The 26,519-nt window shown below is 39.7% G+C and overlaps 1 protein-coding gene, 1 long non-coding RNA gene and 1 other non-coding gene across 5 annotated transcripts in view; 1 reads left to right on the forward strand and 2 right to left on the reverse strand.

Moving 5' to 3' along the window:
- LOC122709949 overlaps positions 1-26,519 on the forward strand; it is a 163,980-nt gene that overhangs the window by 24,347 nt on the left and 113,114 nt on the right. The gene's annotated exons all lie outside the window — the stretch shown is intronic.
- Positions 1-26,519, reverse strand: part of PLPPR1 (phospholipid phosphatase related 1) — a 552,374-nt gene that overhangs the window by 19,757 nt on the left and 506,098 nt on the right. For both annotated transcript variants that reach the window (XM_043927332.1, XM_043927331.1), the window contains one exon: positions 14,760-14,892. In XM_043927332.1, the coding sequence (XP_043783267.1) occupies positions 14,760-14,892 (133 nt within the window). The remainder of the gene's footprint in view (positions 1-14,759; positions 14,893-26,519) is intronic.
- Positions 11,640-11,711, reverse strand: TRNAC-ACA. Its single transcript has one exon. It is a non-coding gene; the product is annotated as a tRNA-Cys (tRNA).

Below are 26,519 nucleotides of genomic sequence, written 5' to 3' on the forward strand. Positions count from 1 at the left end.
CAGTGCTGGTAGTTGTACAATTTTGTGAATATACTAAAACCCACCAAACTGAACACTTTAAAGGGTGAATTTTGTGGTATGTAAATTGCATCTCAGTAAAAAAAAAAAAAGAACTATGAAATGTTTGCATATTTGAGTTACTCAAATTCACAACTGCTATATATAAAGCATATTCTTTGGGTTTATGAAGTTTTTTTGAAGTTCAGTTTACAATGTTGTATTAATTTTAAGTGTACAGCAAAGCGATTCAGTTATATATTTTCAGGTTATTTTCCCTTACAAGTTATTACAAAATACAGAATATAGTTCCCTGTGCTATACAGTAGAACCTTGTTGGTTATCTGCTTTATGTATAGTAGTGTGTATATGTTAATCTCAAACTCCTAATTTATCTCCCCTTTTCCTACTTGGTAACCAGTAAGTTTATTTTGTAAGTATGTGAGTCTGTCCCCTGTTTTGTAAATAAATTCATTTGTATCATTTTTTCTTTTTAAATTTCACATATAAGTGATATAATATGATATTTGTTTTATCCAGCTTACTTCACTAAGCATAATATTCTCTACATCCATTCATGTTGCTGCAAATGGCATTACTTCATTCTTTTCTATGGATGAGTAGTATTCCATTGTGTACCACATCTTTCATTGGCTGATGGACATTTAGAGTGCTTCCATGTCTTAGAGTAGGAAGTGGCAACCCACTTCAGTATTCTTGCTTGAAAATATCCCATGGACAAAGGAGTCTGGTGGGCTACTGTCCAGGGGGTTGCGAAGATTCAGACACAGCTGAGTAACTGAGCACATATGTCTTGGTTATTCTGAATATTGCTACTGTGAACACTGGGGTGCATATATCATTTCGAATTATGTTTTTCTCGGGATATATGCCTAGGAGTGGGATTGTTGGATTATATGGGGACTCTATTTCAGGTTTCTAAGAAAACTCCGTACTATTATCTATAGTGGCTTCATCAACTTACATTCCCACCAACAGTGTAGGAGGGTTTCCTTTTCTCCACACCATCTCCAGCATTTACTGTTTGTAGACTTTTTGATGATGGCTGTTCTGACTGATGTGTGATGATACCTCACTGTAGTTGTGATTTGTATTTCTCTGATAATTAGTGATGTTGAGCACCTTTTCATGTGCTTTTTGGCCATCTGTCTGTCTTCTTTGGAGAAATATCTACTTAGATCTTTGCCCATTTTTAAAACATTTAAATTTTTAAAAATTTATTTAGTAATTTAAAAATTTTTTTGGCTGTGCTGGGTCTTCGCTGCTACATAAGATTTTCTCTAAGTTGCGGGAAGCGAAGGCTGCTCTATAATTGTGGTGGTCAGGCTTCTCGTTGAGGTGGCCTCTCTTGTTGTGGAGCATAGACTCTAGGGCCTGAGAGCTTAAGCAGCCGTGGCTCCCAGGCTAGAGAACACAGGCTTAATAGTGGTGGTGCATGGGTTCATGGCATGTGGGATCTTCCCAGACCAGGGATCAAACCCATGACTCCTGCACTGGCGGGAGGATTCCTTACCACTGAGCCACCAGGAAAACCCCTGTGCCCACTTATTTATTTTTGACAGAGCCACACGAGCTGTTTGTATATTTCGGAGACTAATACCTTGTCAGTTGCTTCATTTTCAAATATTTTCTCCCATTCTGTGGGTTGTCTTTTTATTTTGTTTATGGTTTCTTTTGCTCTGCAAAAGCTTTTAAGTTTATTAGGTGCCATTTGTTCATTTCTGATTTTTGTTTTCCTCTATCCAGAAAGGTATTGCTGCAGTGTATGTCAAAAATGTTCTGCCTATGTTTTCCTATAGGAGTTTTATAGTATCTGGTGTTACATTTAGGACTTTAATCCATTTTGAGTTTATTTTTGTGTGTGGTATTAGAGAATGTTCTAATTTCATCCTTTTACATGTAGCTGTCCAGCTTTCCCAGCACTTACTGAAGAGTGTCTTTTCTCCATTGTACATTCTTGCCTCTCTGGTGTAGATTAATTGACCCTAGGTGAGTGAGTAAAAATACTATTTTAGACTAGTATTATACCATTATTCTTCTTTTTTGTACCTCTTATATATGATTATTCAATAATGTCCATCTCTCCCATTAGAACTGTAGAATATGCACACTGTAAAGAGCAGAGAACGCATCTATTTTTTGCTCAATCCTGTATCCAAGCACCTAGCATCAAACCTGGCACACAGTAAACACTTAATAGACATTTGTGGAATCAGTGAATCAACTGCGGAAGAGATTTCAGAGAAGACTGACAGGAGAAGACAGTAAAAGAGCATAGAAACTTGTCCAATTGTCTCACTTCTGTTGGGTCTCACATCCCTGACTCTGTTGAACATGGGGTTGAGACCAAACCACTTAGCATGTAAGAGGTAGGGACCATTTCTCTTTTTAATAAATGCCATGAAATCCAGCAGAGTGCTAGCTGCTTAGAATTGAAAACTGGGTCTTTCTAAGTGTCTCAGGAGTCAGAAAACTTGTAAATCATAATTTGGAAATCAAACCACTCTCCCTTTTCAATACAGCAAGAATGAGAAAATATCCTTAATTTGGAATGTGAAGATCCACACTACATATGCAGGAGAGATTTCTTCCTGTGGATGTTTATGAAGCACAAGAAATCTGGAGGTCATGATGCACTTGGGCAGTTTTATTTAGACGTGAACAATCTTTGAGACACATTGCCCCATTTCTGATTCTGAGAAGGTGCAATGGTTGTCAGTTTAAATATTAACATGTGCACACATGAAAGCATGACTCCTATATGTTTTTCATGTGGAGAAACTAACACATAGAATTTTGAAACAATAGTGGAAAAGACATAACAAGTTATCTGGGTTAGAGTGGTAATACTACTCTCTGAAAAGGGGAGAGGATCTTAGTTCTTCCTCAACATATGTTTTCAACCTCTTATTAAACACTTCTAAAAGAGAATGGCTCTTCTGTCTATGCTAGCAAATCAAGGTAATGAAAGGGCTTCTCAGGTGGTGCTAGTGGTAAAGAACCTGCCTGCCATTAAAAAGAATACATTTGAATCAGTTCTAATGAGATGGATGAAACTGGAGCCCATTATACAGAGTGAAGTAAGCCAGAAAGATAAACACCAATACAGTATACTAATGCATATATATGGAATTTAGAAAGATGGTAACGATAACCCTATATGCAAGACAGAAAAAGAGACACAGATGTATAGAACAGACTTTTGGACTCTCTGGGAGAAGGCAAGGGTGGGATGATCTGAGAGAACAGCGTCGAAACATGTATAGTATCAAGTGTGAAACAGATCGCCAGTCCAGGTTGGATGCATGAGACAAGTGCTCGGGGCTGGTGCACTGGGATGACCCAGAGGGATAGATGGGGAGGGAGGTGGGAGGGGGGTTCAGGATGGGGAACACATGTAAATCCATGGCTGATTCATGTCAATGTATGGCAAAAACCACTACAATATTGTAAAGTAATTAGCCTCCAACTAATAAAAATAAATGAAAAATTAAAAAAAAAAAAAGAACATGCCTGCCAATGCAGGAGATGTAAGAGACATGGGTTCAATCCCTGGGTTGGGAAGATCCCCTGGAGAAGGGCATGGAAACTAAGTCCAGTCTCTTGCCTAGAGAATCCCCATGGACAGAGGAGCCTGGCAGGTTGCAGTCCACAGGGCCCAAAGAGTTGGACACGACTGAAGTGACTTAGCACACTTAGGCACCATACTGTTTGAGATTAAGAATGCTTGAACATTTTCTCACTTTCAGAAGTTAACCAGCTTTATGAATCTTTTGTGGTAGTTTTCCCACCATGATGTTAAAAAAAAAACCAACAAAACAAGAAAACATACCCTTAAATCAATTCCTGGCCTTTATTTTAGTGGGAAAATTGATGACAGTCTTATCCTACATACAGGTACAAGCAAGAGGAATAGGGTCACCAATGCCATTTTTGACAGTGGAAAGGGGACCTCTAAGGAATTCTTATGTTCAGCTTTCCTCAAAATATATTCTGATGCAATCACTGGGTCTTCATTCTAGATTGCATCTTTCATGAAAGCACCATTGCAAATGGAATATAAGATATGAAGAAATGAACATAGTTCCTTTTTGCTTCTCCTGTTGCCATGTGGAGATCCCTAGTGGAAAATCTCAGTGGAGAAAGTCATCCAGCTGTGAAGACCATTCCTTCAGGAAACAATGATGTCTTTAGAAAAGGGAGAGACAGTGAAATGTTTTCTTCTCCTTAACATGTTTTATTCAAACTGGAAAATTCCTAATGAAGATATTTTATCTGCAGTTACCATGTTCATCTCATTTCCTTGCAAGGTGTACTGAGCTGATGAGATAGATGTTTAAATAAGACTGCCATGGATACGAGCTAATGATGGTAACAAGGTAGCTAATACATGGTGCTTAGAATGTGCTCAGTATTAATCTAAGTGCTTGGAAATATTAGTCCACCACAACTCTTTGAGGTAGACACCATTATCTCCATTTTACAGATGAGGAAACTGAGGCACAGAGAGGTCAACTAATTTGACCAAGTTCACACAGCTAGTAAGTAGAAGAGCTGGGTTTGTTTTTAGTCTCTAAGTTGTGTCTGACACTTTTGCGACCCTATGGACTATAGCCCGCCAGGCTCCTCTGTCCAAGGGATTTCCCAGGCAAGAATACTGGAGTAGGTTGCCATTTCCTTCTCCAGGGGATCTTCCCAGACCAGGGATCAAACCCATGTCTCCTGCATTGGCAGGCCAATTCTTTACCGCTGAGTCACCAGGGAAGCCCATGCGATGGGAATAGAAGAGCTGGGATTAGACACTAAACGCCTATGGCTCTAGATCCAAACTCTCATTCACAACCCTCTAAGCTTATATTTTTATGTACTTAAAAATATATATACATATAGAGATAGGCATTAGGCTGTGAAAAAAAGGACTTTAGTTCTCACTCATGCACTAAGAGGTAAGGATTTAGAGCATTTCCCTGATGAAATGTTTGCCTTGTCAACTCAGAAAAAGAATTCCTCTATTTTTAGCCAACAATTTTCCAACAAGAAGATGGTAGAATACCTAAGACATGTCATCACTGAATGAGGCATTTTTCTTATCACTTTAGCAATTAATCTGATTGTTTCTTGTTATACTAGAAACAATCAGTGCAAATTGATTTACACACATCAAATATTGTTTCGAAAGGAAGTGTCTAACAGACTGCATATGTCAGTTCCTTAGATAGTTAAGTTCAGGGGTTTACAAAACAAAGATTCTGGGGTCTCTTTCCTATATAAGTCACAGAAACATGAAAAGCTGACAGCAGTCTACTTGTCTTGATGTCATGGTTTTAATCAAAAGAATAAATTTAATGTAAATAAAGTAATCTAAACTTCAGTTACTTTATAAGAGGTTTTATTTATTTAGATGCTTTAAATAGTCCTAAATCACTGGGTTATTACTGAAAAATCACAGAAAATAGTTGTAAAAACATTTTGTACATTGTGAAATTTATATATTAGTGACTATTGTTTTTATAACTGAAGGATATTTCAAATAAGTTGATTATAAAGTAATTTTAAGACAGAAGGAGATAAGAAGACTGATTCTAACAAACTCAAACATATATTTGACTCTGTTATTCATTCTTTGTATTAATAAAACACCTTTAAAACATGAGGAGCTGGTGGTGTTTAAACAACACTCTGTCGTTACTATAACTACGCATCATGGCAAAGGAAGAGGAAGAGTTATCAGCCAGAAAACCTCCCAAATGTTTTTATAAATGAAGGAGCAAACCAATAGACTTCTGCTCCGCCAAAGTATAAAGTTGTCTGATTTTTAAAAAAAGTCTACTTTTGGCCACTCCACATGTCATGTGGGATCTTAGTTACCCAACCAGGGATCAAACCTGTGCCCTCTGCACTGGAAGTGTGAGGTCTTAACCACTGCACTGTCAGGGAAGTCCCCAAAGTTGCACAATTTCTTGGGAAGATGGTTCTATCTCAGCAAGAGGGACTTTACTCCTCTTCACTCAGGACAGCGCCTCAGGGCTTCCTCTCTCAGGATCTGCTTCCTTTTTCACTCCTGTTGTGTGCGTGCTGTGTGCGCAGTGGTCCCGGCTCTGCAACCCCACGGCCTGCCGTACGCCAGGCTCCTCTGTCCTCCACCATCTCCTGGAGTTCGCTCAGATTCATGTCCATTGAGTTGGTGATGTTACCCAATCATTTCATCCTTTGCCCACCCCTGGCTCTTCACCTCAGGTGACCAAAGTATTAGAACTTCAGCAACAGTCTTTCCAATGAATATTCAGGGTTGATTTCCTTTAGGATCGACTGGTTTGATCTCCTTGCAGTCTGAGGGACTCTCAAGAATCTTCTCCAGCACAATTCAAAAGCATCAGTTCTTTGGCACTCAGTCTTCTTTGTGGTCTGACTCTCACATCTATTCATGACTACTGGAAAAACCATAGCTTTGACTATATGGACCTTTGTCAGCAAAGTGATGTCTCTACTTTTTAATATGCTACATAGACCTTTGGTGGCAAAGTAATGTCTCTGCTTTTTAGTACACTGTCTAGGTTTGTCATAGCTTTCCTTCCAAGGAGCAAGATCTTTAATTTCATGTCTGCAGTGATTTTGGAGCCCAGGAAAATAAAATCTGTCACTGTTTCCTCTTTTTTCCGTCTATTTGCCATGAAGTGATGGGAGTGAGTGCCATGATCTTAGTTTTTTGAATGTTGAGTTTTAAGTCGGCTTTTTCACCTTCATCAAGAGGCTCTTTAGTTCCTCTTGACTTTATGCCATTAGAGTGGTATCATCTGCATATCTGAGGTTGTTGATATTTCTCCTGGCAGTCTTGATTTCCAGCTTGTGATTCATCCAGTCTGGCATTTTGCATGATATACTAGAAAGTACACCTAGATACAAACTAAAGGTGGAGAGGGAAGATTTTAGATTCCTTATGTATCAAGGAACCTAAAAATAGAAAATCAAAGCCTGGAGGGCTTCCAGCCTTCAAATTCTGCTCTTTCTGATTCATATTTATAAGTTTCTAAAGCCAAAGCTGTTGATCTGAATCCACCCCTATTCCCACCACCTGACCAGCCTCAAGTTCCATCAGCAGGCAGCTGCCAGCCCTATTGGTGACCAGCCATCCTGATCTGGTACTGTTGCTCTCTGCATCAGCATTTCCCATTCACTTTTATGATGTTTTAATGTAATAATTTAAATCATTTCCAAAACATGCACTTATACTTTTTAAAATTAAGGTGTGAGTGACATGTAGCATTGTATTAGTTTCAGGTATACAAAGTGATTTGATATTTGCATATTTTGCAAATTTTATTATTATTTTTTAATCATAGAAAACTTTGAAACTGCCCTTTATCAGTTGTTGGGAGTCATTTCTTTCTTTCTTTGGCTGTGCCGGGTCTTCTTTGCTGCGAGGACTTTTCCTCTCGTTGTGGCGAGTGGGGGCTACTCTCTAGTTGCAGTGGGCAGGGTACTTATTGAGCTGGCTTCTCTTGTGAAACACAGGCTCTAGGGCCTGCAGGCTGTAGTACTTGTGACACATGGGCTCAGTAGTTGTAGCTCCCAGGCTCTAGAGCACAGGCTCAGTAGCTGCGGCATAGGAGCTTAGTTGCTCTGCAGCATGTGGGATCTTCCCAGGTCAGGGATTGAACCTGTGTCTCCTGCGCTGGCAGGCAGACTCTTCTACCACAGCCAGCAGGGAGGCCCCGGGATTCATTTCTGATATCCAGACAGTATTTCTGCAGCTCGCTGTGTTGATTTTGTGTGTAGTCTTATATAACATAAACATTCATAAAACTCTTTTAAAAAGTCTTTGAAATCCTCGTTATAGCAGTGGATTTTGACTGAGGGGGATCCTGTCCCCAGGGGGCATTTTGCAGTGTTTGGAGACATTTGTGATTGTCACTCATGGGGGAGGGGGCGCTACTGGCATCTGGTGGGTGGAGGCCAGGGACGCTCCTGTGCATCCTACACTCTGCAATGTAGGATGTCCGCTCCTCCTGTACAGAAAAGAGCTAACAGGCCCAAGATGTCCACAGTGCTGAGGAAGAGAAACTCTGCTTTGCAGCAAATAAGTTCACTGAGGTGTCATGAATTTGCACAGGTTAATTGCAAAGTGCTTAAGAAAGAAGCAATCCTTAGTTCTTTTAGTTCGTTCTTAAGCATTAGTCTTTACATAGTCCTTCTAGTTAGCACTAAGCCACTCAGTCTTTTTATTTGAGTCCAGTCTCTAAACACTGGTGCTGGGAAGGGTCCTTGGAAAAGAGTCACTTGAGTCTCATGGCTAAATAACTTTCCTCTTGATAATTAGGATAACTTGTAGAGTTCTGGTTCAGGAGTCTTGTTAAGGTCTGTAATGCTCTGGTTCAGTGAGGATTGACATTCAAGGAGGACGAGACTTGTTCTCTGCACTGAACAGAGCCACCAAAAGCAGCCTCGTCACACCTTCTTGAGACCTGAGCAGTGCTTGATCCCTGGTTATGCCTTCGCGGTCAACCAAGGCTGTCAACCTCAGCATGCCTCCCTCTCCTGCATCCAGAGTCAATCCTGGTCCCTAGAGGGAAGCATCAAACATCTTTGTCTCAAAGGCTGGTGGTCTGGATGTTCACGGGGTCCAGAAACTGAGATTCCACTTATTTCCTAAGATCCATCCTGGCTTTCGCCTCCTCAGCTTATACCTGGGTTCAAATCTGGTTCTTGTTGCTGAGTTCTAGAAATATCTCCATCTACTTATAGGCCCATGCCCTACCTTGTCTTTGACATGTTTGTTTTAGGGTCTACTCTGGACTCAGAACTAAAGTTGGGTGCCTGGACACTGATACTCTCTTTCAAACTCTCCAGCCAAGGTCAACTTCCACGGTCAACACTTGGAGCTGGGCTAGTTCGCTGGGCACCTAGTTTCCCGGGATGGTCATTGTCCTGCTATGAAGTCACTGCCAACTCTAGATAATTCTCATTGGAGGACAGCCTCTTCCTTCCCACTTAAAATTGCATGTTTGCCTTTGCAAACCCCCTATTTCCTTTTTCTATATTATTTCCCCCCATAACACAAATACTATGATATACTTAGTTTAATGCCTAGCTTCCCCCATTAGAATATAAATTCAATGAGAGCAAATAAATCTCTATTCAGTTCACTGATATGTTCTCAACACCTTAATCAGTGTTTAGCATATGGTAGACACCAACAATTGTTGAAGATTAAACATATGATCAGAACCCTGTTTATAATTATAAACACTGAATGCAAATAAAAATGGAGTGATGGAATCAAATGGAGTTTCCTTTCAGGTAAAGTACATCTAAATGAATTTCTAAATTGAGAAAATCTCAGTTGAGATTTAAATTTAAATTTAAATCTCAACTGAGATTTTCTAGTTCTCAAAAAGGCTGACATTAAGCTTGTCTCAGGGTATCAATTCTTACAACCATAAAACACTGTGACCTTTGAGGCTGCATTTAAAATATTCATGCTTCATTTAGATCACACTTAATTTATGGCAATTAATTACTGTTACATGAATTAACTGTTTACCATGGTACTTTCCAGTCTGTCCATGGCTACCTAATCCTTAGACATGACCTAAGTAAATGGCCTAAGACTTATTTGGTATTTAATTAAAGTTTTATTAGAAGTAATAACGGAGCAACCATGTGATCCCAAATGAAAAGCCCATAATGAATAGCTTCTGGATGACAGTCTATTTTAGGTGCTAATAGACAATCTAATCTTGGTATATTTGGATTAGTTTTTTTCTTTAACCCAAAAGAAAGTTACTCAAGAAGGCAAATAAACCAGAAACCCTCATCAAATTCTAATATTTTTTATCCATACTTTTCAGTTTTAAACAAAAAAGCTATTATTTAATAATCAATATTTACAAGATATGCTTACTCAGGTATATTTGTGAATGAAAGGAATTTAACTATGACTTCCTTAGTTTGTTTTTGTTTCTGAAAAGAGAATGTAGAGGTTTATATCTTTTTAGAACTTAAGCCTGTGTATTTTTGTTCAGTTTAATGCATACCAAAAGAACTGGTATAGGAAGGGAAAGCAATGGAGAGGAAAAAATGAAAGGGAGAAGTCTAAATATGTGTTATTGATTTGACAACATTTGCTTTGATAAAAGGTTGGTCAAATTTGTTCGTTCAACCAATTCCTGTTCTCCCTTCCCACGTCATGTAACACAGTGTGAGAAACTATATAGCAGTTTGAAAATGAGTACAGAAGTTAACTCTGAGGGTTTACAGCTAAAGCCTGGGAGACTTCTTTTTGTTCATTGAAGTAGAGTTGATGTATCATATTGCATTAGTTTTAGGTATACAGTAATGTGTTTCAGTTATATATATATTTACAGGTTCTTTTCTGTTATAGGTTATTATAAGATATTGAATATAGTTCCCTGTGCTATTCAGTAGATCCTTGTTGTTTACTTTATACATAGTGGTATATATCTGTTACTCCCAGACATTTCCTTTTTTGTAATCACAAGTTTTCTATATCTGTGAGGGTGTTTCATCTTCCTTATAATGAGGACCCTGGGAAAAAAGTTACTGTTGGATTTGGCAATCAGAGGAGTTCAATCCTTTCTGTCAAGGTCAACACAGTGAGCATTTGTCTGTAGGACAAGATGGCTTAATTTGAATGTTTTCCCTTTGACTTGGCCATTGCCATTTTCTCACTTAAAATTTAATGATTTTAGTCCATAAAAATTGATTTATATTTCCAATTATTTCCTTAGGATAGATTATTTAAAATAGACTTTTGAGTTAAAAAGAATGATTATTTTAAGGCTATTGAAATATACTGTCAAACTGCTGTGCAGAAAGGGTATATCGACTTACCCTCGCTAGAAATGTACTAGAATCCCAAGTTTTTTCTCATCTGTGATAGAATAAAGCATTTATTTTGTTTAAAAATACTTTGCTAGTTCATTGGCCATTTTTGCAATGTGAAACTGATTGTACTTGTTAGGAAACACTATTTGTAATGGGTTCTAGGATAATTATATAAACCACAAGAGCAGAGTCATGCCATTTCAGTTTATAGGAACAGTTATCATTTTCTAATATCAATTGCATAGTATACATTTTGCAGGCTCTTGGGCTAGAGGAAAAGACTGTTAAGCAACTTACAATAATATTTCTAATACATTTTGATTAATACCTTACTATACTTTAATTTTTTCAAAGGAAACATCTCCATTATACTTTAATTTTTTCAAAGGAAACATCTCCATTTAAAGGATCTTCATTTCAAGTAGTATGCTTGAATAAGAAAATAAGAATAAGAAAAACTCTTATTAAAAAAATCCACAGATACTATGACAAAGTTACCCATCTCAAGATAAACCCCTCCCTCCACATTCACCTCTCCTATATGAAAAGTCAGAATAGACTTTTGAATTTCTCTTAGAAATTGCCTTATTTATATACTTTAATTTTCCAGAACTAAGCTAAGAGAGGTAAAAAGTTAATTAGAAAGTGAAAGTGAAGTTGCTTAGTCATGTCTGACTCTGCAACCCTGTGGACTGTAGCCTACCATGCTCCTCCGTTCATGGGATTTTCCAGGCAAGAGTACTGGAGTGGGTTGCCATTTCCTTCTCCAGAGGATCTTCCTGACCCAGGGATTGAACCTGGGTCTCCCGCATTGTAGGCAGACGCTTTACCATCTGAGCCACCCAGGATGTCCCAAAAGTTAATTAAACAGGTGGCAAATGAATATTTAAGAATCAGTATTTATGAAAGCAATTTTAGGTGAATCTGTGATTTAACACAGTTTAGTTTTGCTCTTTACCCCTCCAGAAAAATTATGGAAAACCTACTATGTGACAGGCATTTTACAATATGCTATTGATACAAAGCAAGAAAGATACAGTCCCTCCTCTCCAAGGGATCACAAATTGCAAGAGTCCCCCTTATCCATGGGGATACATTCCAAGACCCCCAGTAGATGCCTGAAAGCATGGATCATACCAAATGTTATATCATGTTTTTCTGATACATACATACCTATAACAAAGTTTAATTTATAAATTAGGTACACTAAGATATTAACAACAACTAATAACAAAATAGAACATCTATAGTAATAAAAGTTAGGTGAATATAGACTCTCTCAGATTATCTTACTGTACAAATGTAATGCCTTTTCTGTCTTAACTAAGTATTTACCACGTACTGTGGCTATAACTTTTGCAGTTTGAAATGTGACAGCAGAATTAGCACATATTCCTTTTTCCTTCATAATTTCACAAACAAAAGATCTGTTCTTACTGTTCAACCTCAGCATATGATTCTTCTTATTGAGTTGAGAACCTTTACCTTTTCACTTAAAGTACTTTATGGCTTCTCTTTGGCATATCCAAATTGCCAGCATCACTACTCTTGCACTTTGAGGCCATTATTAAGTACAGTAAGGGTTACCTGAATATAGCCCTGTGATATAATGATGTCAATGTGATAACCAGAGGGCCACTAAGTGACCGACAGACAGGAGGGACCCTTTGGACAGAGGGAAGATTCATGACAGAGCAAGATGGTGCAAGATTTCAACATACTCAGAATGGAGAGTGATTTAAAACAGGAATTATTTCTGGAGCCTTTTGGGACCATGGCTGACTGTGAGTAACTGAACCCATGGAAAGCAAAGTCATGCAATGAAAAGTTAAAAGTAAATGATTACCATCATCTTTTAAAAACTGGTATCAAGCTCTTTATCATAGTATTTTTCATGCTCACAGTATAGGTATTATTGGCCTTACACACACACTCATAGTCCTTGGGAACAGTGAGTTTATCCCACTTTATATCAGCTTCTTTGTCTGCACAGTTAGAACTATAATCTATCTTAAAGGGTGTTGGGTGGATCAAAGAAATTTTATAAAGTGTCTAGTCCAGTGCTCTGTATAATAAATATTCTATCCTCTCCTCTTTTTTCCTTGAAGCCACTCTGGTAACAAGTGACCAAATTCTGGATGTCTTTGAAAGACACTATTGTTTGGAATGAGTAATAGTGATGACATCATATGGATCAGGGTAAACCCAGTGAGCCTATTGCAGATTCCCACAGGTCTTTCTGCAAATATCAGTAAATGCCAAAGACTGTTTGAATGTTAAGGGTTGCTTCTTTTAGATTTTCTTAGGCCTCCCACTCTACTACTTCCCTCACTCCCATGCCAATGTTAGAAGTTACTGCATATAGTTTTTAAATTTTATTAAGGTATAGTTGATTTATACTATTATTTAATTTCTGCTGTATAGCAAAGTGACTCATTTATACACATATATATATATATATTCTTTTCATAGTCTTTTCCATTATGGTTTATCACAGGATGTTGGATATATTATAGTTCCCTGTGCTATACAGTAGGACCTTGCTGTTTATCCATCCTATGTATAATAGTTTGCATCTGCTAATTCCAAACTCCCAGTCTTTGCCTCCACCCTCCCCACCTCGGCAACCACAAGTCCATTTTCTATATCTGTAAGTCTGTTTTTGTTTCATAGGTATTTCATTTGTGCTGTATTTCAGATTCCATTTGTAAGTGATACCACATGGCATTTGTCTTTCTCTTTCTGGCTTAGTATGATGATCTCTAGGTCTATCCATGTTGCTGGCATTATGTCATTCTTTTTAATGGCTGAGTAATATTCCATTGTATACATGTACCACACCTCATTTATCCATTACTCTGTTGATGGACATTTAGGTTGTTTTCATGTCTTGGCTATCGTATTAATAAATAGTGCTACAGTGAAAATAGGGGTGCATGAATTTACTGCACATTTGATTGTGCTGTGATCCTTTGCTCATGACTTGAGGAAATTCAACCCTTTCTTCCATAGGAAGAAAAGGATTAAGAATAATCAAAGGAGTTGAGAGCATGTGTCTTCTGGACCTCACCTTCTCAGCTGTCAGTTCTCTATGTTCTAAATGGTATCATGACTTGTGTTAACACCATATTGATATGTTCAGAGTTTTATCTTGGCTCCCACAAGCACCTGGCCAGTAGATAATTTGCAGGATCTCATTAGAAGACTAGTAATTATTTACTGAGTACTCACTGTGTAGGAACTCTGTGAGATCTATATTCCCACATTTACCCATATACACATTCATTCCTATATCTGTGATTATTATCCATATCCCCTCAGGATTTTTATAAAAGTCCTAGAAGGAGGGATATAGAAAGTGTCTTAATTATTCTTTGTCATAAACACTAGTAAAACTCTTTGTTTTCCAACTTTGGAAAGGCATGGTTGTCAAGAAACTGATGGATGTGATTTCCCATACTTTTATAAGTTCCCTGCATAACAGAATTACTAGGTAGGAAACTTTTTTTTTCCAGGAAATTTGATTATTTCTAAGTTCATTTTATTGGTGTTCCCTGATGGCCCACCCCCTTGCCTGACTCAGCTAAAGAGTATATGGCAATATCCAGTCAATATTAAAATATATGTCCTGAGGGAATCTCAGTTAAATATAGTGTGGGAAAAAAGTTGAAATCTTTTGTAAAACACTTTAGTAAGTATTGCTTCACTTTAAGGATGAAAGATTTTGAGTTGGCACCATGGTCAGACACAATTTCTGCACTTCCTAGAAAAACTCTAAAACAACCTTTGCTTTTAAAGTTGGTGCTGCCATTGCTTAGGTTATTTTATCAAGTATGTCCATTTTTAGTAAGTTTTATCTGTAAGTGAGGGCTTTTACAACATCCTCTTGTACTCACCTATGAATCTTATGATCCTTCGGAGTAAGGGGTTCAGGTAACAGCATTCTCCAGTCAGAATTGTTTTCTCCTGGGCAATCAGAGATTCTCTGGTTGACTTTATGAAATACATGGATATCTCACCAATAAAAATCTGGAGAAGGAATGTTAAAGAATTATCAAGTTGGAGAGCTTTCTGATAGAGAGACCAGTGGCTTAAAAAAACTGAAAACTTCTGAGGCTTCACAATTGTATTAAAAAACTATGTTGGAGAGATGGAGAATTAAATAGCAGTTTTCAGTCAACTCTTTAGAAGAATTAGAGAAAGCGACAACTGATAATTTCAGATAGATTTCAGGTATAATATTAAATTCTAAAGTCATATAAAACATAAGTTGAGATAATAAATTAAATAAGAGAATCAATGAAAAAGCTCACTCATGCTGGTCTTGAATATTTTGAACTGAATGTGTGTATTACAGTGATGAGGAATGACTGGGACAGCCAATGTGCCCAGCAGGGCATTATATGCACACATCGCAATAAATTGTTAACTTCATTATGTGGCAATAACAGTGGGGACAGTGACAGACTTTATTTTTTGGGGCTCCAAAATCACTGCAGATGGTGACTGCTGCCATGAAATTAAAAGACACTTACTCCATGGAAGAAAAGTTATGACCAACCTAGACAGCATATTAAAAAGCAGAGACATTACTTTGCCAACAAAGGTCCATCTAGTCAAGGCTATGGTTTTTCCAGTAGTCATGTATGGATGTGAGAGTTGGATTATAATGAAAGCTGAGTGTGATGCTTTCAAACTGTGGTGTTGGAGAAGACTCTTGAGAGTCCCTTGGTCTGCAAGGAGATCCAACCAGTCCATCCTAAAGAAAATCAGTCCTGAATATTCATTGGAAGGATTGATGTTGAAGCTGAAACTGCAATACCTTGGCCACCTGATGCGAAGAGCTGACTCATTTAAAAAGACCCTGATGCTGGGAAAGATTGAGGGCAGGAGGAGAAGGGGACGACAGAGGACGAGATGGGTGGATGGCATCACCAACTCAATGGACATGAGTTTGAGTAAACCCTGGGAGTTGGTGATGGACAGGGAGGCCTGGCGTGCTGCAGTCCATGGGGTTGCAAAGAGTCGGACACGACTGAGCGACTGAACTGAACTATGTGGCAATACTACCATTATTTACGTGACAAATCCCACTTGAGCACGTTTGCCTGAGTGATGTTCTCCTACTCTGGATTAGTTGACTGTCACACCTTTAGGATTGGCGCCTCCCTCGTTATCGTGAACTAATACATGTGTACTACCATTTAACTCATAACACCTTTGTGTACCCTGTAAGCTCCCTGATGACAGGGACCATATCTTACATTTCTTCATTATGTTTATAGCATCCAGTACATTGTATTCCCATTTAAAATAAGGAACAGGCATGAGGGAAGCTGTCACCAACTCTGACACTGCTGTGATTAAAGACTGAGAACCTTAAATGAATGAAAAGTTAATAATTACCATCAACTATTGCAAATTGGGTGTCAGGCACTTTATCATAGTAGTTTTCACAAAATCCCTAGTCTCGGTAGTATTACATTTGCTTTGCTTGTAAGGAATGAAAGTTCATCAAGGTTAAGTAACTTACCCTCCAGAGCATACAAGTGACCTGGGGAAGGACTGGGATTGGTATTCAATACAGCTGGGTTCCAAAGTTCCCATATCCCACCACATCATATGCCATTTTAATTTTCTGAACCCTCCTTTCAACATCTCCCCAGAAGAATGTGATCTTACAATTGTTCTTTGCTATGCATGTGCTTGTGGTTTTTTATAAACTTCATCCATGTTTTAAGACTTCCTATGCCTTATATTCCTCCTTTCATTATAGAATATCTATTTAGATGGATAAAAATGCCAACATAATGAATGGCACATGAATGGTGGAAGTTAAATGATAGAATTGTGAAACTGGAATCATCTACAGGTTTCCCCCTTCATCTGAGAGAGAAACTTGACAGTCTCAGGGATTTGGCCACGCAGTGTCTGAAGCAACTCTAGCAGATGGTCAACAAGTAGACACCGTTATCCTCTTGTACAGATAAGACACCTGAGGCATGGAGGGGTTAAATAATTTGTCCAAGTTCATCACAAGTCTTAGTTCTGAAGCCAGGAAACCTGTCCCTGGAGTCCTTTCTCTTAAATGTGACACTTTTACTCAGCAGTGAGCCAGTAAAATACTTGTTAAATTTGTGTTTAATATACCACACAGAAAACAAAACAAATGCAATATGCTTTAAACACTGAAAACCTTAGATGATATTAAAGTACAAGATAGATTGGTGTAGTAGGAGGAGAACTACGACCAAGTCAGATTGGGATGAAAATTTGGCAGGAATAGACTGAGTTCAGGGTCAGACAGGCACATGATGGGACAGCATGGATCACCTTTGTAAGCGCTGTCTGCATATGTCTAGGAATATTTTGTGACATCCTTTGGAATTAATGCATTAGTGCTCCTTCAGATAAAAATATTTGAATAGCTTTAAGGACTCAGCTTTCCCTTTTTTTCTCGTTACACTTATCTCTCTCAAAATGAGGAGCCACAAGGCTTTGTTTGTCCCCACTGGAATGATGGCACTGCATTACTGTTCATCTCAGTGAACAGATGGGGATAAATTCATGCATGGTCGGGTAATGAAACAGCATTTCCTTGAGGGTGCGTTCTCTACTCCCAGAGCCTAGCTTAAGCATTCTTGTTATATATGAATCTCTTACTTCATGTTTCTCCCTTCTATTCCTATCACAAATGAGTACACACTATCATTGTTATTCCTTGTTATAGGATGTCCTGCCTGTCTTATTCTGGTTATATCCCTAGGGCCTAGCCCAGTGTAAGGCACATAGCAGTTATTCAGTGTTAAATGAATTAAGCATATCAGATTAATGAAGGTTTTTTGGAATACAGGTTTAATGAGGTAGATTATAAGGAAGGAAAAATAATTTTTAGTATTTATCCTTCCAGACTCAGTGAAAATGTCATGACTCTCCCCAAACCTTTGCCAGGTCCCCTCAGGAAAAGGGAGACCCTGTCTTATCATTGTTCCCACAACGTATTATACCGATCTCTATTCTGACATCTGGAGCTTCCCAGGAGGTTCAGTGGTAAAGAATCCTCCTGCCAATGCAGGAGACACAGGTTCGATCCTTGGGTTGGGAAGATCCGCTGGAGGAGGAAATGGCAAAACCCATTCCAGTATTCCTGTTGGGAAAATTCCATGGACAGAGGAGCTGGTGGCTACAGTCCACGGGGTCACAAAGAGTAGGACACAACTGAGTGATTGAGCATACACACACAAGAGACAAAATAGAAAGAAAATACGAGTGAAAATCTACACATAACATATTCTTGTTTTTTAAAAAAAAATGCATATATATGTGTACACAGGCATGCACACACACACACACAAATCTAAACAAAATCACTCCAAGGTGCACCAAACAAAACTTGCCATGTGAAAGTGTATGGGGCTCAAATAATCCATGAGTAAAATGTCCTAAGACTCTTGTGTCAGCAGTGATAAGCAGTATATGAATTGGTACTATTGGTCCACAATATTCAAATCAGAGTTGAGAAATGAAATAGAAAAAAATCAGAACTAGAATATATGATAACTTATATAGTTACTGATCTAATACTTTTAGTATATTAAACAATACTGTTTACATAAGGAAGAAAGAAAGAGAGAGAGGGGGTCATTTTATAAGTTAAAGGTAGGACAACCGTCCTGATTTTCAGTTCAGACTGTGATGGACATAAAGGTTTCTGATGGAACAATCCAGCTCTCAGATCCCAGTGAATGAGCTTCATGGATGTTCATTTCACTGATCACACACAGGGTACTGTTTCTCCATCCTCTGGGTCCTATAGTTTCATACAGGCCTGATTCTGCTTGGGAAAAGAGGCGGGCGAGATTCTGCTTCCCTGCCAGGCCACCAGCCCATGTTGGAAGCCACCTCTCACACTGGCAGATTTATGACTCTGGTCTGGCACTGACTGGGTTCTTCCATCTGTCTGTTTGCCATGCACGCTCTGTCTCCATCCACCGCTCTGTTCAGAGAGCAGCCGGGGCACGTGGGACTCTCCATGTGTTTGGCCCTGGCTGCCCTGCCTATTATGGCCTTTCAGATTGTTGACTAACAAGCATGCTATCACTCATAGCAAATGAGAATACCCTCCGGTGAGAAATGATCAAGGCCAAACTCTAGACCTGGCCATGAACAAGCAAGTGAATTCCATTGGTGCATCTCTCGTCCCCCACAGCTTATGCCACCTACTATCGCAAGTGACCTAAAACTTTTAGATAACAATACATATACTTTTAGTGAGTAACTCCTTTTTTAAAATTTTAATTAGAGGATAATTACTTTACAATGTTGTGATGGTTTCTTCCATACATCAACATAAATCAGCCTTAGGTATACATATGTCCCCTCCTCCTTGATCCCCCTTCCTGCCACCCTCCCCATGCCACCCCTCTAGATTGTCACAGCACTGGCTTTGGGTTCCCTGCATCGTATAGCAAATTCCCACCAGCTATTTATTTTACACATGGTCATGTATATGTTTCAAGGCTATTCTCTCAAATCATCCCACCTCTCCTTCCCCCACTGTGTCCAAAATTCTGTTCTTTATGTCTATGTCTCCTCTGATACCCTGCAAATAGGATTATCAGTACTATCTTTCTAGATTCTATATATATGTGTTAATATAGGTTTGTCTTTCTCTTTCTGACTGACTTCATAGTGAGTAACTCTTAATAAATTTGTCTTTCAAATATGGAAGGCCAAATTTCAAATAAATAAATAACCCTGGAATATAATGCATCAGTTTGGTGAAATCTTTCAGAATTCATGTCTTGACAATGTTTTAAGGAGATCTGATAAGTCACAAGTGATATAAATGCAAAATGTTTAGAAGATAGTGTTTTAGGTTGCAAAATATAAAGTCTGCAGAAAAAGTCACTGGAAGACGTATTATCATTTCGTGTTGTAAGGGGGATCCACTGCATGTTCTGTGTGGCTGTCATCACAAAAGGCATCTAGAGATCCTGGAATATAGGTTTTGGGTTCATGTATTATGCTAGCTGTAGCTCTGATACTTGGTATATCAAAATCATTGCTGTTTCTTTTCTGTTTGTTTATGATTTTATTTTTTAAAAATTAGTTTATTTAGTTGGAAGCTAATTACTTTACAATATTGTGGTGGTTTTTGCCATACATTGACATGACTCAGCCATGGGTGTACATGTGTCCACCCATCCTGAACCCCCCCTCCCATCTCCCTTCCCACCCGATCCCTCTGGGTTGTCCCAGAGCAACAGCTTTGAGGGCCCTGCTTCATGCATCAAACTTGCACTGGTCATCTGTTTTACATATGGTAATATATGTTTCAATACTATTCTCTTATATCATCCCACCCTCTCCTTCTCCCACATAGTCCTGTTTCTTGAATGTAGGCTCTGGAGTTGAAAGGTCAGTTCCCTCCCTTTTTGATGGGTGACTTTGGGCAGATAACTGAATATTTCCAAGCTTTCTTTCCACTATGATTTTAAACATGGGGGTAATAACTATATCAGAAAATTATTGATTATTAGAAATGTATAGAAAAGCATCTAGAAAAGCTCAAAGAGTGTTTATTGCTTTCACTTACTGGTTGGTCTAGGTAAGAATGTGTGTTGAAATTGATTTAAAAACTGTCCTGGATTAAGGAAACGTGGTGTGATTCAAGCTCTGCTCTGCCCCTAACCAGGTGTTCAGTCTTGGACCACTTGGCTGACCTCTCTGGTTCCTTCTCTGTCAATCTCTCATCTGTTAGACTACAGTGGCCCCTAAGCATTTTTCTTTTACACCAAGGAGCAGTTTCACGGAAGACAATTTTTCCATGGACTGGGGAGGGGGAATGGTTTCAGGATGATTCAAATGCATTGCATTTATTGTGTGCCTTATTTCTATTATTATTATACCAGCTCCACCTCAGATCATTAGACATGAGATCCTGGAGGTTGGGGAACTCTGTAGGAGACCTTTAAGTTGCTCTTTCAGCTCCAAGATCTTTGTTTTATGATAGAAACGTAGGACAAGGTAGGACTGATTAAGGGACCTGATATCACATAATTGGGCTTCAGTCTCTCCTGTTGGTTAAGCTCTCCAGGGCCAGCGTAGTTTCTTACAGTGCTTCTTCCTCCAGCCTTCATTCACTTTTCAACTCCCACAGGGCTTTGCCCTCACGAAATCATCTTCCCTTGGAGCAAAATGGACACAGCCTCCTCCAGAGTCATCACACTGCCTGATACCTGTCACCTGTGTTTCTAAAGGACAGCAGAGGCTGGCAGCCCCTCCCTGGGTGTGCACGTATCACGCTCTGAGGAAGAGAAGAGGGTTCTCTGCATACTTCTCAATACCAGTGTCTAAGCAGCTGCAGAGCTTTCAGTCCCAGGGAGTTGTAGATGCTTCCAGTATCCTCCTTGGGAGGCTTCTTTACTCGTGAGCATTTCTGAGAAAGGCATGGTTTTTGCTGTGTATGTTGTGTGTTCACACATGTTAGTCACTCAGTTGTGTCCAACTCTTTGCGACCCCATGGACTGATAAATCACCAGCTTCCTCTGTCCATGAGATTCTCCAGGCAAGAACACTGGAGTGGGTTGCCATGCCCTTCTCCAGCAGATCTTCCAGGCCCAGGGATCGAACCTGGGTCTCCTGCATTGCAGGCAGAGTCTTTAGTGTCTGAGGCACCAGGGTTTTTCCTGTAGATCTTGTTTAAAAGTGACCCAGGGGATTTTAAACGTACTGACCATGCTGCCCAACATCTTCATGCTCAGTTTAATCTTTCCTGATGAGTACCAGTGACAGCTCAGATCTGCAGAGAGGATTCTAGTCCTCTGGCCGGCTGAGTTATGCTTGGTTCAAGACCTCTTGACTTCTGCTTTATCCCACTTGAGTGTAAATAAAGGAATTCAGCTGTAGACATTTCTATGCCTTTCAAAGCTGAAGGCTTCGATAGAATCAAGGCCATTTGGATGATGGCTTTGGAAATTATCCAGCAGCTCAGATAATAAGTGTTTTGTGGATTGGAGAGTCATCATTACTGCTTCCTGTGTGGCTCAGCTGGTAAAGAATCCACCTGTAATGTGGGAAACCTGGGTTCGATCCCTGCGTTGGGAAGATTCCCCTGGAGAAAGGAATGGCTACTCACTTCAGTATTCTGGCCTAGAGAATTCCATGGACTGTATAGTCCATGGGGTTGCAATAAGTCGGACACGACTGAGTGACTTTCACTGTCACTTTTCACTTACTGGTCTTAATCTAGGGGCGGCACCTACCCATTCAGAAGGCTCTGAAATCGACACTTGCTATGAAGTGTGGCACCAAGGTGGCACACTACCTTTCCAAAGCAGGGTGTTCTCTTGAACTTTTTTTTTTCCCTTTCTGAACAATGGATATAAGAGAAATGGGAATTTAAAATGAATTAGCTAAAATACTGCTCTCAGTAAAAAGTAAAATGCATTGTGATCACCAAGTAAACTAATCATCACATAATTTTAGGCAAATGATAGTCTTTTCAAGAAACAAATTATTAAAACTCCTAACACAATCATCTAATCATCAGTCATTAAAAGAGGCATTGTAAAGGTGGTAAGGACCATCTCAAAGGTGTAAGGACATCTCGCTGTCAGATGATGTTGGGTAAAAACAGTCCGTAAAGGAATTTGGAGCACTCATCCATCACAAGGATAGTAAATAGGGAAATGGATATTCTTCTTCAAGGTTTTGAAAAAATCCACAGCAGTTAATGAGGATATTTATAACTCTTTCCCGGGGCGGGGGCGGGGAATGTAAATTGTATTGACTAAGTACATTTGCAATAAAGAAAATGTACTCATGGTAAATATGAATAAATATAGGGACTTCCCTGGTGGTTCAGTGGTTCAGACTCCATGTTTCCACTTCACGGAACATGGGTTCGATCCCTGGTTGGGGAACTAGGATCCCACATGTTGCATGGTTGGGTCAAAATAAAGTGAAAAAACAGTGCAGGCTTCTAATAAAAAATAAAAAAGGAAATCATGTGATAATGTACAAAAGGGAAAAGATGTGAATGATGAAGTGTTAAAAGGGGTTTCAATAGCTGAGGTTGTTCAGAGCCGGGAAGAGGCAGATGACAAGGCACTCGGGCGCCGACACTGTCTCCTCTGCCGCCGCAGCTGCGGTCCTCATCAGCCAGGCGACAGATGTGCCTTTACCCAGGGCCCGCTCTGATCCACGCTGTGCTTTGCGCTTTTGTATTCACTCCCAGAGCTTCTGGCCTAGAAACCCCCCAAATGAAGCGTCACGGTTTTCTCCAGATTGGGCCTTTCCATCAAACTATGCTTGTCTCTTCCTTTCCTAGGAAATTCTCGCAGAGTCTTGTGCATGTATGCTCACGTGTACGCGTGCATGCAGACCCCGAGCTGGGTCGATTCTCCTGGGCTGGGCGTCAAACATTCTGCTGTTTCAATTCTAAGTACTCCCGTCACTTTGTTGTGAGGCCAATAAAGGTTTACTAGCTATCTTCTCATGCCCTGTGGTGCTGGGGCTGAGATACAATACGGGTAAATCAGATTGTCCACCGAGTTAAATCCTCTTATCCAAAAAGGCTCTCTGCCTTTGAGTCTGAGTTTACTCAGGGGCCCTGAGGCAGTTGTGAGCCAGGGTTTCCACAATGGTCAGAAGGCACCCTGCAGATTTCCTGGAAGCCCGGGCCAACACTTTTGGCTAAATGGTTCTGGACGCAATAAATACTCCAAGCTCTAACCTTTCCTAAGTCCCCGCACAGTTGCTCCCATGTGGCCTTGCCTCCACATGATGCTGATCCTTTCTGACAGCGAAGCACAAAAGGAGAAATGGGAAGTGACAGGTCAAACCCACAGCAGAGTCCTTTCCCTCATGACTTTTCTTGTGCATCCCGGCAATTAGTGCCCATTCTCAGAGACACAGTGTAGGGTGCGAGGTTGTTCTCTAGCACATCAACCACAGAATACACAGAACACCAAGGATAAGTCCAGGTTGAGGTGCCTCCTCAGAGAACTGCCATTAGTTTGTGTCACATGTCACCCCTGAGGAGTCCTGCCTTCTTTCTTTGTTGTTATTGTTTGTTGTTTGGTCTATAAGTCATGTCTGACTCTCTTGTGATCCCATGAACTGGAGCCCCCCAGGTTCCTCTGCCCAGCATTCCCCAAGCAAGAATACTATGGAGTGGGTTGTCATTTCCTTCTCCAGGGGATCTTCTCAACCTCGGAATTGAACCCATGTCTCCTGCATTGGCAGGAGGACTCTTTACCACGGAGTCCCCAGAGTAGCCCCGCCTTCTTTCTACTCCAGGGAAAATAGGAAATGGGCTTAAAAAGGAGTAAACACACACACACACACACTGTACCACTCTGAGAAACCCTGCACACACAGAAACACACACACACTGTCCCATTCTGTGTAACCCTTGGCCAGGCACAAATTAAACTCCAGAAAGTCAAGAGAGACTAAAGAGTTGGGAATCTGACATTTGGAGCCTTCCAATTATAATGTTTTTGTTCAGCTCTTAAGGAATATTAGAACCAGAAAGATCTTGGAGATCATTTAGCCCAACCCTACCTTTTACAGATGAGAAATCCACCCCAAAGAGGGAACATGCCTTATCAGAGGTCACACAATTACTGGGGTACAAAGCCATAACTGACGTCCCTCCCTCTCTTGACAGAGCAGACCTGAGACAGGGCGACTCGGAGCGTGAGGATGAAGGATGCACACTCAGGGGGTAGGGGTGTGCTGAGTTTGGCACTTGGGATCTGTGTTCAGGTGGCCTGATACAGACTGCACTCGGATATGCTGTACCTCTCCAAGAGGGACAGAAGTGAATATGGCTCCCTGCTCCCAGGAGATGTCTCTGAGCATCAGGAGAGGTCCACTCTCTGTCCTGCAGCTGCTCACTTATTTTCAGGTTTCGGGGGAAGATCAAGCACCACAGCAGGGTTTTAAGGCCACTGGACTCTCTGCCATTAACCCATCAGCTGTTATCAGTGCTGGGTCCTAGCAATGCTCCTTGTTTGAGAGGAAAATAAAAGTAGAACCAAATGGGTGGGTTACTGTCCAGTCACATAGAGAACTAGCTGCAGCCTTCAGCAAATCATTTAACGTAGCTAATGACTGTCTTTCTAAATGAACTCATAGACTCAGAGTCAAAAATGAAGGAAATTGGACCACACACTTTCTCTATGCTCTTTGAGATATCTCTTTTCTATTTCTCTGGGATGCTATGAGGATAAATTAGGCAAGGACTGCAGAACAAGAAAATTTAAAGAAGTTATCCTTGCCATCTTCATTTATGGAATATTCCTCAGCACATATATTGAAGGCCCACCATCATTATTGGTCACACTTTTCTCCCCAAGAAGGAGGAATGGAATGTCCAAATCAAAGTTCCATACTTGAAAATGAGAGGAGAATTCTAGATCCTTAAAATTCAGTTCACTGTCCAGTGGCCACACTCCCTTGGCTTCCCATCACAGCATTTGACCCCATGTCAGTTCATATCATTTGGGGGAAAAGGAGTATAATGATCAAAATTCATAGTTTGAGAAGAATTTCTGCTGAAATCTTAGAATGAAATCTATCATCTTTACACAGAGAGAAGAGAAATTCCTCATAAAGTTCTGTTTTATTTTTGTTTTTTTGGTCATATGTGTTTTTGTTTATTAGAATTGCTGTTTAAATCTTACTAAAGATTGGTCATTTCATAATTATGCCAGAAGAATCGGAATGTTTTAAAAATATCTTTCAGTTTGAAAATACTGCATTGATGTAGAATTTAATTATATAACAGAAGAAAAATAACTTCCATTAGCACTCAGAGATAATAGCTGTACATTTTAGTTTATTTCTTGCCAGTTTTTTTATGTATAATTATAAATTTGGGATTATACTTGTAACACACATACGGTGTCTTCTTAGGGTCTATTAAATATTCAGAGCCACAGACAACCACATGTCTCATTTGGCACTGGTCCACTTGGGAGGAACTATAGCTTGTCAACAGGGCAGCATCACTTGCTCCTCTTCAGCCTGTTTCCTTGCAGTGATCCAGGGCAGCTCAGGTGCAAGGAGACCACAGACACATCAGAGGATGCAGGAGCCACCTTGGCTTACAAGACTTATCACGTCCCATCAGAGTCAATAAAAGGTGCAACAGTTCCACAGACATAGCTTCCAAGTTTCCAGAGTCACTTGGACTGGGAAATCATAGCATGGCAACGTCTTGGGTAATCTCAGTTCTCTGAGTCCAGGGGCAATTCACCAATCAGGGGTTAATTCTGCCTAGTAACATAGCTGATACATACCCTCTTTTTCTGGAGAAACAGAGCTAGAAAACTAAGAGAATCTCATATTCTCTTGTAGAACGGAAAAAGCTTTTACCTCTGATACTATATACAATTTTTTAGCCCTCATAAAAATCTTCTCACTAAATCATAAGCATGCTTCATTTCTCTTAGAGGTGTTTCAGAAATATCACAGCCTCATAATGAATTTGGACAATCCTCTAGTTCTGTGTATTTAGCTACCACCAAGTATCCTTCTACTCTTTTTTTTTTAAATTTTTTCCCCAATTATTTTTATTAGTTGGAGGCTAATTACTTTACAATATTGTAGTGGGTTTTGCCATACATTGACATGAATGAGCC

Source organism: Cervus elaphus, chromosome 16, assembly GCF_910594005.1.
Source record: "Cervus elaphus chromosome 16, mCerEla1.1, whole genome shotgun sequence".
In the NCBI taxonomy this organism is placed as follows: domain Eukaryota; kingdom Metazoa; phylum Chordata; class Mammalia; order Artiodactyla; family Cervidae; genus Cervus; species Cervus elaphus.